The 14,483-nt window shown below is 43.2% G+C and overlaps 1 protein-coding gene across 4 annotated transcripts in view; it reads right to left on the reverse strand.

Annotated features, from left to right (window-relative positions):
* Positions 1-14,483, reverse strand: part of VIT (vitrin) — a 129,735-nt gene that overhangs the window by 17,127 nt on the left and 98,125 nt on the right. For all 4 annotated transcript variants that reach the window (XM_011967642.1, XM_011967641.1, XM_011967640.1 and 1 more), the window contains one exon: positions 10,925-11,072. In XM_011967642.1, the coding sequence (XP_011823032.1) occupies positions 10,925-11,072 (148 nt within the window). The remainder of the gene's footprint in view (positions 1-10,924; positions 11,073-14,483) is intronic.

Genomic DNA, 14,483 nt, shown 5'->3' on the forward strand with positions numbered 1-14,483 from the left:
GAGTGCCGGCCCCCATGCTTCTGGCTGCCTCTAAGAATCCCTGTGCTGGTCTCTGCAGTATTAGTTCTGTGGCCATCTGCTAGAGGACCCTTCGGTCCTCAGTTCTGCCCGCAAAATTCCCCTGCTTGAAAATCATCAGAAGTTTCCATTGCTAAACCTGGTATTTTGGCTTTCAAAGCATCCATCATTTAATTTCCAACTATCATGTTAAGGATGTTCTCTTTCTTTTTCTCTCTTTCCCTCTTTTTCAGGATGTTCCATATTCTAATCAAAATGAACTGTTCACCCTTTCCCACTTTTCTAGCTTCGTGCATTTGCTCACTTCTTCCCTCATCTGAAAAGCCCCAATCGTGCCCACCCTCCAAGCTCAGCGACCCCGTCTCCCTTACCCCCAGCCCCAGCTGACAACCTCTCTGCCTGACTCAGCTTTCTCTAACCTACACCTTGCATAATATGTGGCGCCTACAGGTACTCATTTAACAGCATGAACATTTCTTTGTTCTATTTCTGTGCATCTCTCAACCTCTACACTTTGGTGTTCCCTAGGGTGCTAGCCCCATCATGCATCTCTTCTTAGCTTATGCACGTCCCTGGGAGATTTCATCAACTCCCAGGACTCAGAGACCATTCATGTGCCAAAAGCTGTCTGTGCCCTGGTTGGTCCCCTTTCTTGAACCTCACACATACATAAAATGGCTTCCATAGATACTTCCAAACCTGAAGTCATTTATCTTCCAAGCCTGATCCACCCAACCACCCATCTCCCCATCTGCCTTCCTCTCTGACTCACTCAGTCATCCAGCAGTGTGCGTTCCTGACACTCTCCTCATCAAATACCACGTCTTGTCAGACCTACCTCTAACTATCTCTCATATTTCTCCCATCCTTTCCATCCCCAAGTTTGGGCTTTCATCTCTTTCCTGAATATTGCCAGAGTCTCCTACCTGGTCTTAACCAGGGCAGCTTCTGCGGTGGATATTTTATCCAATTGGCTCTAAGTGTTTCACAGAAGCAGATTAAGAAGTTATAATGCCTCTTCCAAGAGGTCTAATTGTGTACAGTATTTGTGATTTTGTGATCTTTGTCTTAAGAGGCCCCCAAACTGTATAAGCTTCAGGGTCCTTAAAGTCTGGATCTTCCCCTGGTGACCAAGGGTTATCAACATTTTAGAGCAAAAAAAAAAAAAAAAAAAGAGGGTTGAAACAACAAAAAAATAATTGGCTACAAAATGAAAAATTGCAAAATTGACACTGACAATAATAAATACATAATTGCCTATCAAACATAACATTTATAAACTTTTTACATTAATTATAATGTAAATCATTAATAGTGAAATTTTTAATGTATAAAAACTGAATTACATTTGAAAATGATTTGTGGGCTAGATTTTCTCACTTTGCACGATTTCCTGAGGGTGTCTGGTGACTGTCAAGAAATAGTATCCAATCACAAATTAAATGTTGCTCATCGACACATACTTTAAAAAGCAAAAATATAAAGGTTCCTTTCAAAAGTTTTTACAGGCCAGGCATGGTGGCTCACACCTGTAATCCTAGCACTTTGAGAGGCCAAGACAGGAGGATCCCATGAGCCCAGGAGTTGGAGATCAGCCTGGGCAAACAAACAAAAACAAACAAACAAACTGAAAAAAAAAAATGTTTTTACAGAAAAAAGTATTTAATGTTGAACCTCTTCATTTAGTCATGTTCATGATATTCTTAATATTGATCATTAAGGTGCTGTCTTGATGTTGATCACTTTGTAGAGCAATTGTCGATTCCCTGTCTCTTTCTTAGACCACATACACAGCTGAGTCTTGTTATTCTTGGCAGTTATGTTCTATAAAGTTGCAGTTGCCATGAGCACCGAATTCGCAAGTACTGAGCCATTCCTCACAACGGAAATACAAGGTTTGGTTCCTGGGAGCCTCTGGTCACAACATTGTCATGAACAGAACAATACATAACCTTGTTTTACATGTGTTTTTCTTTGAAGACATTGAATTTAATATATGCTTCTTACAAATAATTAATTATATGCAGTATATCTTTATAACAAGATATTTGCTGAGAAGGGTTTACCATTTTCCTGAATTTGGATAACATGACCATAAATTTCTTTGGCTTTTAGCCTTACAACAATGCTGTCCATTAAGGTTTTTTTTTTTTTTTTAAATCAGTCATCATCTCATGAATTCGTAAATTTAGCCTCTTTTCCATAGCTTCATCACACCCTTTAGATGTTATTTCAGTACTTTCTGGAGTGGACTTATATACAGACTAGCAAATTTCCTCTTCTTTTTCTGAATGTACCAAATTATTGATTCATTAACACTGAACTCACAACCAATAGCACTGTCACTCATGTCTGAACAAAGCTAATTGAATACACTTGTTTTCTCTGCAAGCCACAAACCAGCTTCTTGCACTTAAGAAAGCTAGATAGCATTTTAGCACTACATTTGGAGTCCATTTTAAATAGCAAAATCACCAAAGACAAGCACAAAAATGCAAAAAATGTGGCACTAAAAAGACTGCAAAAAGGACACTTGAAGACAGTTGAAACAAGAAGGCCTAGTGGGCTGGGCGCGGTGGCTCATGTCTGTAATCCCAGCACTTTGGGAGGCCGAGGCGGGTGGATCACCTGAGGTCAGGAGTTTGAGACCAGCCTGATCAATATGATGAAACCCCGTCTGTACTAAAAATACAAAAAAAATTATCCGGGCGTGGTGGCACGTGCCTGTAATCCCAGCTACTCGGGAGGCTAAGACAGGAGAATCGCTTGAACCCAGGAAGCGGAGGTTACAGTGAGCCAAGATCACGCCAGGGCAACAAGATCCAGCCAGGGCAACAAGAGTGAAACTCTGTCGCAAAAAATAAAATAAAATAATAAAATAAAATAAAATAAATAAAATGAAGGCAGAGTGTGGTTTGACCTTAGCTGGGAAGATGTGCATCAGGTGACTCCATTTTTTTTTCCCACTTATATACATATCCAATAAATGACTGCAAAAGTTCCTGGAGTTACAAATTTGAGGGTACAAATAAATTTAAATTTTAAGGAGTAGGCAAATTTGCAAATACAGAATCCAGAGATCATGAGGATCGACTGTAACCTATTGAGAACAAGCACGTTGTCCTAGCTTCCAATCCCTAGTGCTTAGCATCCAGGAGGTAATAAATAGGTAATTACGGAATAAACAAATGGAAGAAAGGAAACTCAAATGTTCTCTCTTCTCTCTGTTCGATCCCCGGTGGAAGTGAACACTCTACCTCTGAGCTCCACATTGACCACCCCTTGCTTTTATTACATCCCAGATGATGAATCCATCTTCAGAAGCATACAGATGAGCTACTCATATAATGAACGAATAGCTGCTTCTAATGTTTTAAATGGTATTTCTTTTAAAGATATTGCCTCCCTGGCTGGATTGTGAGGTCCTAAAGAACAGAACCTCTATCACATTTATTTATTTAAATAGAATGAAAGGTTTCATCAGAGGACCTCTGAAACCCTTTCTGATTGCTAAAATTACAATTAGGGGCAAAGGCATGGAGCCCATCCACCAAGGGAATTAAAGGCAAATGTAATCAAACCACTTAGATGAATTTTTCATCAGATCCTCCACAAATGACCGAGGGCTCAGTACATGGCAAACACTTAATAAATGTGTGTTAAATTGTACTCTAATCATAATAATGAATAATAAATCATTAATCTGCAGTCTGTGACAGGTCTCAGGACCAGAGTATATGTGTCCTTTTCCCAGATATATAGGCTGATGGCCTGATTAGCCTGGTTACTCTTCAGATTTGGAGACTATTTTAAAAGTTCAAAGAAGTATGCCACTAAGTTTTTACACAAACAATCTTTTAATTTGTAATTTTATTACAGGTTCTTATTACATGCAAACACAAAATATTTTTCTAGGGAATATGAAAGATTTCCTTTGAAAATAAGAAAATGTAGAGGTTGATAGCTGAAAGAGAAAATTTAGATTGTTCTGTGTTTGGAAGAAGACCTAGGATCAATGAAAAGAATGATAGGGAGCCAGAAGTTGGCTGTGCCTAGAAAGGAGGAATTTGTGTAATAGTAAATGGCTACCCTACAAGGGTTTAAGAAACAAACACACACCTGTCAGAAACGGGCACAGGTGTTTGATTCTTAGGAAGGCTTGAGGGCTAGGGACAGGGAAATTGGATGGGTCATCAGTGTTTCCAGACCTACCTGATGATAAAACTCACCTAAGGCACTTATTAAACTATATAGGTTACCAGTCCTCTCCTTGAAAGAAAATCCACGGGGCTGGGAGATCCAGGTGATTCTTATTCTCAGGAAGGATTGTAAAGCTCTGGATTCTAGAAGCCTTCTGAGGCCCTTTCAGTCCGAAAGCATCTATTCTGTTTCAGCCCCGGGGTCTACTGGTTTACCCCATGACAAACGGAGTCACACGGAATGAGTCTCTCAAATGGATTTTTATGCCAGTAGAGAAATAGTAACGAATCATAATTCCCTCCAAGAAGAACTTTTCTGAACTATTTTCTCAAACAAGGCATCAACTTAAGGTTACAGTCAAATAACATAACTATTTAGCCTTTTGATTGTTTTGCTAGCTAATATGTGATGCTTTATGGACTTAGTCAATGAGATGGACCATGCCTGTAAGATCAGGAGGATGTTTCAGGTCACACGCCAGGGGCTGCAGACTTGTCCCTTGAGGGTATTACCTGGCTCAGATGGACAATCATTCTGCCCCCATCCCCCCAGACAGTATGAGCTCTGCTAGAGCAGCTATGACCAGCCCAGGGTGCAGTGGTCTGGGCCAATCTGCTAAAGGCCTTTGCACAACTAGCCCTCAATGAATGGGAACTGGTCTTTTCCACATTTCCCAGCATCAGAAAAGGGGGAGCAGGGTCTTATAATCAAATTTCATTTTTAAGTGAGTATTTTTTTTTTCTGCAATAACTATGAGAATTCCACTCGTCTACTAAAAAGGGTAGAAAATTGAGCTGCACGAACCTCTTCCTGCTGGAGTAAATGTGAATCACGTGCAATCTGCTGATCTGAGAGCCACTCCTGAACAAACTGGCTCACCAGCTGCTAATCTGCAACCACATCACAGGGCTCCGTGAGTGCTGGGGAAGTGGGGCATCTTGGCAACAGAGCTTCCCAAGCTCAGATGTGCATCTGATCACCTGGGGATCTTGTTAAAATGTAGAGTCTGACTCTGTAGAACCCGAGTGAGGTCTGAGGTTCTGCATTTCTCACAGCCTCCCAGATGATACTGTGGATCACACTTGGAGTAGCAATGTCTTAGAGGATGCTTTAGTAATAACAATAATAGAAATCAGCAGTGGGGCTTCCAGTGATAAGAGGAAGGGAAGAAAATAAATAAGAAGTCTAGAGAAGGGAAATGAAAGGCAGAGAAAGGGAAGAGGGTGGCGCTCTCGTAGCCCTCTGGACTGGACACTGTGGGGGTCAGGGGTCACTGGGGGACTGGGCTTCACTGGAGGACAGCACAGGCCCATGGGAGTATTCCGGCCTTTAATCTGGCCACAGCAGAGAATCAGCTGGGGAACTCGAAGAACTAATGATACCTGGGCTCCACACTCAGAAAATCTGATTTAACTGATGTGAAGTTTGATCAGGGCGTCTGGAGTTCTAGGAGCTCCCAGGTGGTTCTATTGGGCATCAGGGTGGCCATCTGCTTCTCTGGGGGGAGACTGATCTCAGGGACCCCAGATAAAGCCAGTGGATGTGTGAGAAGAACTGAAAGGGGAGGGGTGGAAGTCAAGCACAGTCGTTTGTATGTGCCTCCAGGAGCCCTGCATGATAGGGAAGAAAAAGCATAGCAGGAAGAGGAGAAACCTCAGAATCTTACGATTCTTGGGCAAATTGTATTCACAGCTCACTTGGCCTTGAGACTCTGTTCCTGAGGAGTGTGGCTTGTGGGCCTCACCTTCCTGTCTCTCAGAGAGGAAAGAAGTGGCATGGTGGGGTCTTTGCAAGGGGCACTAGGCCCTGGAAAATCAGACCAGGCAGGTGACAGGGAGCTGTTCTGAGATCTTGAGAATTACAGATTAAAATAGCAACTTCTGGGCCTCATCCTCTTGCCAGATTCTGGTTTAATAGGTCTGAGGCGGGACCCAGGCATCAGCATTTTAAAAAGCTCCCCAGGTAATGCCAACGTGAAGTCAAGGCCCAGACAGCCCCTTCCTGCTCTGAAGTCCGAGGGTGAGTGCTGTGATTCACCTCTGCCAGCCCCCATCCCAGCTGCATTTCATGCCCCAGCCCCTCCCACTCCCCCTCCCTCTTTTTTGGCTGCAGACTCAGAGAATGAGACAGGGTGGTCCTCGTTGCCAGTTGTATTAGCTTCCTACTGCTGTTGTAACGAATGATCCTAAACTTGCTGGCTCAAACAACACACACTTAGTTGAGAGTTCTAGAAGTCCTAAGTCCGACGTGGGTCTCCACGACTTCCAGGGAGAATACGTTTCCTGGTGCTTCCCAGCTTCTAGAGGATGCCTTCACTTCTTGCTCACGGCCCTTTCCTCCATCTTTAAAGCCAGCAATGCCACATCTCTCCGACTATGCTTCCATCGTCATACCTCCCTTTGACTGACAATAGCTGGGAAAGGTTCTCCACTTCTAAGGACTCGTGTGGCTACACTGCACCATCCCTATAACGCAGGAGAATCCCCCATCTCAGACTTGTTAACTTTAACCACATCTGCAAAGTCCCTTCTGCTGTGTGAGGTAAAACATTCACTGGTTCCAGGGATTTGGACATTGACAACTTTCGGGTCATTATTTTGCCTAACATACTGGACATGGCATTTTGCTTCTTCCCCTCAACTCTGACTGTCCTGCACTTGGTGGCTCGGCCGACCTATGGAAGCTGCTCTGCCCAGCTGAGTGCATGACCACGAGTCTTCAGTCCAGGAGCTGAAGTTGGGTGGGCTGAGAAGTGAGAAGACTAAGGAGATGCGGCCAATTCAGAGCCACTCGCTAAACCACAGGACAGCTATTATAGACTCATAAGCAAGGTAAGTCTATTTGATTTTCAAATGAAGAAAAACCCAACAGTTTCCTTTATCTCACAACTGTTTCCAATTTTGATATCCTAGGGTTGATTACAAAGAATGTGTGCACTTATGTTCCATTTTTTGGAGCCTGAAATGAAAGTATAGTGAAGGTCTGGAAGACATTTAGCACCTGTGGGTCTGGGCTGCCGCTCAAATGCAAGGTGTTTGGCCAGGTGTTAGTTACTAGAGTTCACCTAATGGCTTGCCCTGACTGTTCTTTCATTGACTCTTTCCGTGTTCCTGTTGGTATTAGGTGCAATTATAAGCCTTTGGGTTGTATAATTTGAACTTAGAATTCATGTGCAAGACAGGGGCTTGATCCTTGGCCTGTTGTCCACACACAATGTCTCAGTCTTTAGGAGGTGAAAAGTAGCAATCATCAGACATTTTCCTGGCAGATGAGCGGAATCTCTGCTTTCAAGACAATTTTGTTTGACATTTTAGGGATTAACCCAAGACTAATATTTGTCCTCTGCCCCAGTCATGCATTTAGCTGCGTGTCCTTGGGAAAGTCAGTCAACCTCTCTGACTCTGCATCAGAAGCTGCCTCTATTCCTGGAGGGATGTGATGAGTGTGGTAGGAATGCTGTGGTTGCCGCCAGGTTAACATGATTGTGGGTTATGGGCCCTGCAGGTGGGGAACATGGGAGAGGGTGCTTGCCCAGTTCCACAGTGGTTGAGACTTCTGTTGGGCCCGGACCAGAGGTAGGAACTCAGCCAGTGCAAAGTGAAGTTATGGAGGAGCAGAAACCAAGAGCCTGGCAGAGGATGCTGGCCTGCTGAGAGAAGATCAGAATGGACAGGCAGAGAGGCGTAGAGACGCAGGCAGAGGTGCGGAAGGGGATGGCCAATGACTCGTCGGTCCTGTGAACACTCACCTTTCCATGAATCTCCCTTCACCTGGGCTACCTGGAGTGGTTTTCTGTTCCTTGTACCCAAAATGTCTTTGAGGAGATTGAGGAGTCAAGTTGTGTTGCATTTTGTAAATGAGATCATTTTTATAGGTCTTATATTTTTCTTTACCTTTTTTCCAGTTAATATTTAGTATGAGTCTTTTACCTTCTAAATTTGTCTTTCAAGTTCTAAATTTAAAAGTCTAAATTCTGACTCAGCTCTGCTAAGGAAAACCCAGGGAAAGAACCTTCCAGGAAGCTGTGTGGACCAGGGGCAGTGGTAACGGAGGGGAGAGGGGAGGGAAGGAGCAGTTCTGAGCTCTGGAGCCCTCCTCCCTTGGCCAGGTCCTTCTCAACCTCAGTCTCTCCTTTCAGTGCTAGTTCTTGATGAGGCGGTCATTTCTTTGTAGGGCCTCATTTCCTCACTACAACACAAAGAGGTAGAATCAGGTGCTCTCAAGGCCTCAGGCTGTGATTCCAAGAGCGCAGGGATGATTTTAAGGGGGAGGAAAGAGGGCGTTAGAATCTGATGAGAACCCAAATCACCAGGATGCGCCACTCCCTTCCTCTGTATGCACTTATGCATACAGCAGGGATTGAAGGGGACCACCCAGGAGAGGAAGCTGGACAAGTGAAACCAACAGCAGTTTCTGCTGAAAAAATGTGTCTCCCCCTCAGCCTCATCACACCCTTCTCAGGCCGCCCTCTCATTTGGTTTCCCACGTTCCACGGATGGATGTATCACCTCTGTGCAACACATCAATTCATCATTGATCACCCCACCTCCTCAGGACCCTAAGACTGCAAGGAAAGGAGAGGCAGCTATCTGGTCTGTTAGTCCCACATTCATTTACTGGATGTCTTCTGAATATAGAGCCGGTCACTGAATTACAGGATGCCAGGGCTGGCAGAGCCCTGATAAATCATCTGGTCTGACCCTTGTGCTACACAGATGGCAGCACTTACAAGGAAAGGTTAAGTGACTGGCTTAAGGTCACACAGAGGAGCTAAGGCCTGAATTCAGATCACCTGTCAGCGGTTCATTGCGCTTTCCACTCCACCCTGTTGCCAGGGGAGGGTGAAGATGATGGATTAGCTTATGTGAGCATAAACCAGTGGAAAACACACACATTTCCCTAAGTGCTACAAATTAATAAGAATCCTGGGAAAAAGTCAGACACAAGGGATTTTTTTAGAAAGTAAAATTGAAAAGCATGAGGTAAACTCTTGCTTGTGAATGGTGATCACATTAGGAATATGTGGGGAAAATGTTTTGGGGGAAGGCGTCTTTATTTTTCTTCCTTCCCTGCTACATTTGTTCTCTAATCCATGCTCTCATCAGCAACACTATTCTCATGCCATTTTTCTTTTCCCTGACATATTTATCACCTTATTTTCATATTATACTATAAACCTTGGTATATACAAGCTTTTAAAGCAGCCATTTTTAATGCAAGGTAACACACCAAGCTTTGAGGCCCCCAGTAAAATTGACTAAGGACATCTGGCGTTAAAACGCTTACGTTTCCTCTCTAGTAAAACCTGCCATCCATTGGTTGTCTGTAAAAAGTAACACAGGAATGAAAATGGGCTGGCATTTTGAAACCAAAAATACTCCCCAAAATCCCACTTTTCTTATTTCAATTCAAAAACTTCAAGATAGATCACCTGACATTGAGAGGTGATATCTGGAGCCATTGGTTATTTTTATCTAATTGAGTCTGATTACATACAAGTCCCAGTTAACTCATCTACTAATTTTTCCTGACAGGAATAGAAGGTAGTACTAAATGGGTAATTGGAATTAAATTCTAAAAACACAAATGTCGTAGGTTCTTATGAAAATAAAGCATTTTTATTTATTTCTCTTGTCAACTCAAAAATAAATATTCTAGTCTCTTTGATAGAACAACCTTGGCTAAAATGAAACATCTGAAGGCACTGGAGACCCCGTAGGTATTGTCAGGTATGGATAGTTTTTCTTTTCAGGAGGGTGAGTAAGCTGTGACCTCAGCTTCTGAGCAATAGGCACCAAAGGTTATGATGGTTTCCACTTCCATTGCCCCTTCCAAACCCACTGGTCCTTTGTAGGAGGCATGATACCCATCCTGCCCTCAATGATTCTTGGTCAAAAGGCTACCTATTTAAGATGTGTGTATAAATTTAAGATTATGCACGCTTGTTCTTTTGATTGTTTATTATCAATATCTGTATATCTGTTTCAGTGACAAACCTATTCATAGCTGAAATAAGAGTGATTTATTCCCGCCAAATAAAAGACTGAGACTGGTGTCAACATGAGCCCTCAATTTCTACCCTAAGTAAAATAATAGAACAGGTTGGGGAAAGTCATCTAGGTGCTCAGCTGACTGACGGGGGCCATCTCTCTTCCCACCCATTCTTCCCCATTGCCTGGTGGGTTTTTCCATTACCAGTGCAGGGGCCTAAGGTTATTTGGAGAAAAGAGAAGATACAACCTAAAGCACCATGTTCTCTAGGTGTCTAACCTACAGGTGGATAGGTTGTAGCACAGGGTGGAGTCCCTCAAACAAATGCTCTAATAGTCAGGGTTGAAAGCAGATCCAACCTTCTTGATTTACAGATAAGGAAACTGACAATCAGAGAGGTGAAGGCCTAGCCCAAGGCCACATAGCTTGTTAGTGGCTGAGTTAACACTCACACCCATCTCTCCTATTTTCCAGACAAATAAATACTCTTGAGTGCAAATGCCATCTAGTTACAAGTGTTTTTTAATCTGTCCTTTCCTTCAGGAAGCCACAGATTTCTTAAATGGCATCTGGATTGCTTCAGGTTTTTTCATTTACATTTGCATTAGGGAAGAGAACAAATCTGTGCTCAAGAACATGTTGGTAATATTTGTGGCATAAAATTAAGCACATGGCATGACTTCCTTTCTGGATTCAGAACATTAACTGCACTTACCCATACTGGACAACACCCATCAGTGGACCGGCAGGGCCAATGTCAAGAGCTTGGGCAACACCAGCCAGGAGCTGCTTCTGGATTCGGAATCGCCGTTTGCCAATGCTGGTGCTCCCATCAATTAAAAACGACAAGTCAATTTTGCAGTCTGCGGAATGGAAAAAGACTATGATTCTCATGATCTCTCACTGCATTTACCTGGGCATCCTCTTGTTCCTCCTGCTTCATCAGAGCCCCCTGAGAAATGAAAAGAAATGGAAAAAAAGGTAGTAAGATGCAGGGTATATTTATTTACATCCCACAGGGGTTTCCCTGAGCACCAGGGAACTTGGACACTTGGGCTAGTCCTTATTTCCATAACTGTTTAAAACTCTACGTATCTGCCACAATTACGGGTTTCAGAAGCAGCGACGTCCTAGCCAAGCTTGGGAAGGCTGTCAATGGTTGCCTAGGCTCAGATCTTCTAAGTGCAGACTCCCCGTTGTGAGAATTCATCAAGACTGAGTCTCAAGAGTGTGTGGCTTTTTGCTCTCACCCTAACTTTTTAGAAACAAGTGTTGGATTTTTATAAGGTGTGAGAGATCTGCAAGGCCAGCACTGAGGGAGGGCAGGAATTATAGAATAAGAAATTGATATCAATATTCTCCTTCATTTCCCTGGGCGTGGCAACCAAAGAAATTATCCACATATATGTATAGGATGTCAGTCCTTGTTTGTAGCTATCTTAGAGATTTTTCTTTCTTTCTTTTAGTTGTGATGAAGACTAGGATAGTTATTCTGGCTTAGGATCTCTGGATCTCTGTGGATCACTATGAAGGTTATAAGAGAGGTAAAGGGATGGATGGGCTGCAAGCTCTTTTCACCCTTTCAAACATCAAAAGGAACTAGTGAAAACCCACACAGGCTAATGGAAATTAGTGTTTTCTTTGCTGTAGACAGGAATGATATCATCTCAGTATGATAAAACTGACTATTCAATGCTGATAAGAGGTTCTTATTGGGAGCTATAGATCCTTTTGATTAGTAAAAAGTGAAAAATAAATTATTTAACAGTTGCAGTTTAGAAGACAAAAATGTTTCAAAACAGATCTCCATACGGGGGAAAAAAAAAGAAGGCCGGGCATGGTGGCTCACGCCTGTAATCCTAGCACTTCGGGAGGTCAAGGTGGGTGGATCACAAAGTCAGGAGATCAAGACCATCCTGGCTAACACGGTGAAACCCCATCTCTACTAAAAATACAAAAAATTAGCCGGGCGTGGTGGTGGGTGCCTGTAGTCCCAGCTACTCGGGAAGCCGAGGCAGGAGAATGGTGTGAACCCGGGGCGTGGAGCTTGCAGTGAGCCAAGATCGCACCACTGCACTCCAGCCTGGGAGACACAGCAAGGCTCCGTCTCAAAAGAAAAAAGAAAAAGAGAGAGTAAAGTTGGAAATTTCTAGGCTGGTGTATCCAAGAGAACACTGGGGCACTGCCCGTCGGGGGTGGGGAGCAGCGGGCAGACAGGCCTGCACCTCTCTGATCTGCACACAACCACCCACATTCTCTACGGTGCATTGTTGCCATGGGGCTGGAGGAGAAGCTCTGTAGGTGGAGAGGGTTGTTGCTAGTTTAAAAACATCGTTTTAAAGAGGAAAGCAATAAATGAACATGAGTTGACAAAGTTTTGAGCAGAAGAATTGATGAGAAATATTTATTGCTGAGTGCTACAGCAGAACTGTGATTATGAGAAAAGTTATACCTGAGAATGTGTTTTATTATCTTGCAGTGTTACATGGCAATCAAAACCAGGGAAGTAGGAGACGAGAGGGACCCATCTGGGACTGGCTGACTTTGCTCCATCTAGAATCAGGGCACCTGTTTGTACCTTGGCTCAGTAACAAATCTCAAAAGAAAAGCTTTTACCTCCTGTCGTCCTGCCTGTTCAGTGCCTACCAATTCATCCTTTGCAGTTGGCTTCCCTTGTCCTTTGCTGCCCCCAAACTGCCTATACCCAAGCATGATCTTGAGATGAAGAATGAAAGAGGCAAATAAAGTCCAGAAGCAGAGTTTAAAGATGCCACTAAAACCTTGGGTAAAGCAAAGGAAAAGCAGCATGTGATTCTCATATGTAGTTTGTCATATTGTTGATTCCCAAGGAAGGCCAACTCATTTTTTTTCTGGCTGGGCTTGCAGTGTGAATTGTTGCCAGCAGGTGGCAGTGGAGTTCTTTAGGGCTTGCCGCCCACTAGCACCTACAGTTTGCTAGACTCTCAGGCTCCACCCAAACCTATAGAGTCAGATCTGCATTTTAACAAGATCCCCAGGTGATTCCTGTGCACAGTAAAGTTGCAGAAGTACTCCTGAGGTGGGGTTTCCCTTCCAGATGTCAGTAGATTAGTTCAATATGCCTTTTGGAATAAAGTATTTTTTGGGAACAATTGTTAATTAGAATAAGGGCCAAAGGGAATTTTCTTTTTACATGAATAAAGTACATGGATATTGTAGCATCTATTTTGATTCCTCACAGGCAGTTTTTCCTCCTTATTTCTTACATCTTGAATTGCGTTCAGGATTAACACGTTCATCTCATAATTAGGTCTTAAGAAGGTGAGCTGTTTCTCTATTGCTTAATTCTCTTTACTCACTAGCCTGATGGCTGATACCAGGGTTATCTTTGCTCCTCTTTTAAATGACAGTGGTTCCAGCTCAGTGCATGTTTTGTCTGAGACCCATGGCTTTCTTATATGGAGATGAAAACATTCTGATCTGAAGATGCCAACATCAATGCTAACAGGTAGAATTGGGTTATGCAATGTTCAGTGTGAGCAATTTATTATGGCTACAGAAGAGGTCAGAGGTTGAAAGTCAAGGAAGAGAAAGTAAGATATAGGATCTAGGGGAATCAATCTACCAATTTATTTAATTGCTCTAGTTTCCTTCAACATGGTACAATTTTATAGATTAATGCTTTGTGTTGTCCAATACATCAGGCCAGTGTTTCTTAACTCTGGATACATATCAGAGTCATGTACGTATCAGGGTTGCTAATGCAGCTTCAACAAATGAAGACTCCTGGGATTCACTCTGGACAGTGCTTCTCAAGGGTAAATGTGCAAAGGAATCAATCACTGTAGAACCAGCAGGTCTGGGGTGGAGCCTGAGATTCTGTGTTTCTAACAAGCTCCCTAGTGATGCTGATGCTGCTGGTCTCCAGACCACACTTTGGGTAGCAAGGTCTAGGGAGAACCTGATACAGTAGGTATGAGGCAGGAAGGTGGGCATGTCTTCAGGTGATTCTCATATGCAGCAAGGTTGAGCCTCATTGTCCATTGGTGACTGACTAGTAGTGACTTTCTAGAGGAATTTGCAGGTGCTTTCTTTCCATACCTCGTAGGCTACTACTATACCGTTCTCATTTTCCTTATTTTTCTCTGGTTCTTCCGTTCTGATATCCTCAGGTGGTTTATCCTCCACCTAGTGTGGTTCTTCAGGCTTAAGTCTTGTGTTTCTTCTTACTTTACTCTATCTCCCTAAGTCACATTTTCTGTTCTCATAGCCTCAGTTTTGAACTATAGCTCATT

Source organism: Mandrillus leucophaeus, unplaced genomic scaffold, assembly GCF_000951045.1.
Source record: "Mandrillus leucophaeus isolate KB7577 unplaced genomic scaffold, Mleu.le_1.0 Scaffold805, whole genome shotgun sequence".
Taxonomy (NCBI): Eukaryota; Metazoa; Chordata; class Mammalia; order Primates; family Cercopithecidae; genus Mandrillus; species Mandrillus leucophaeus.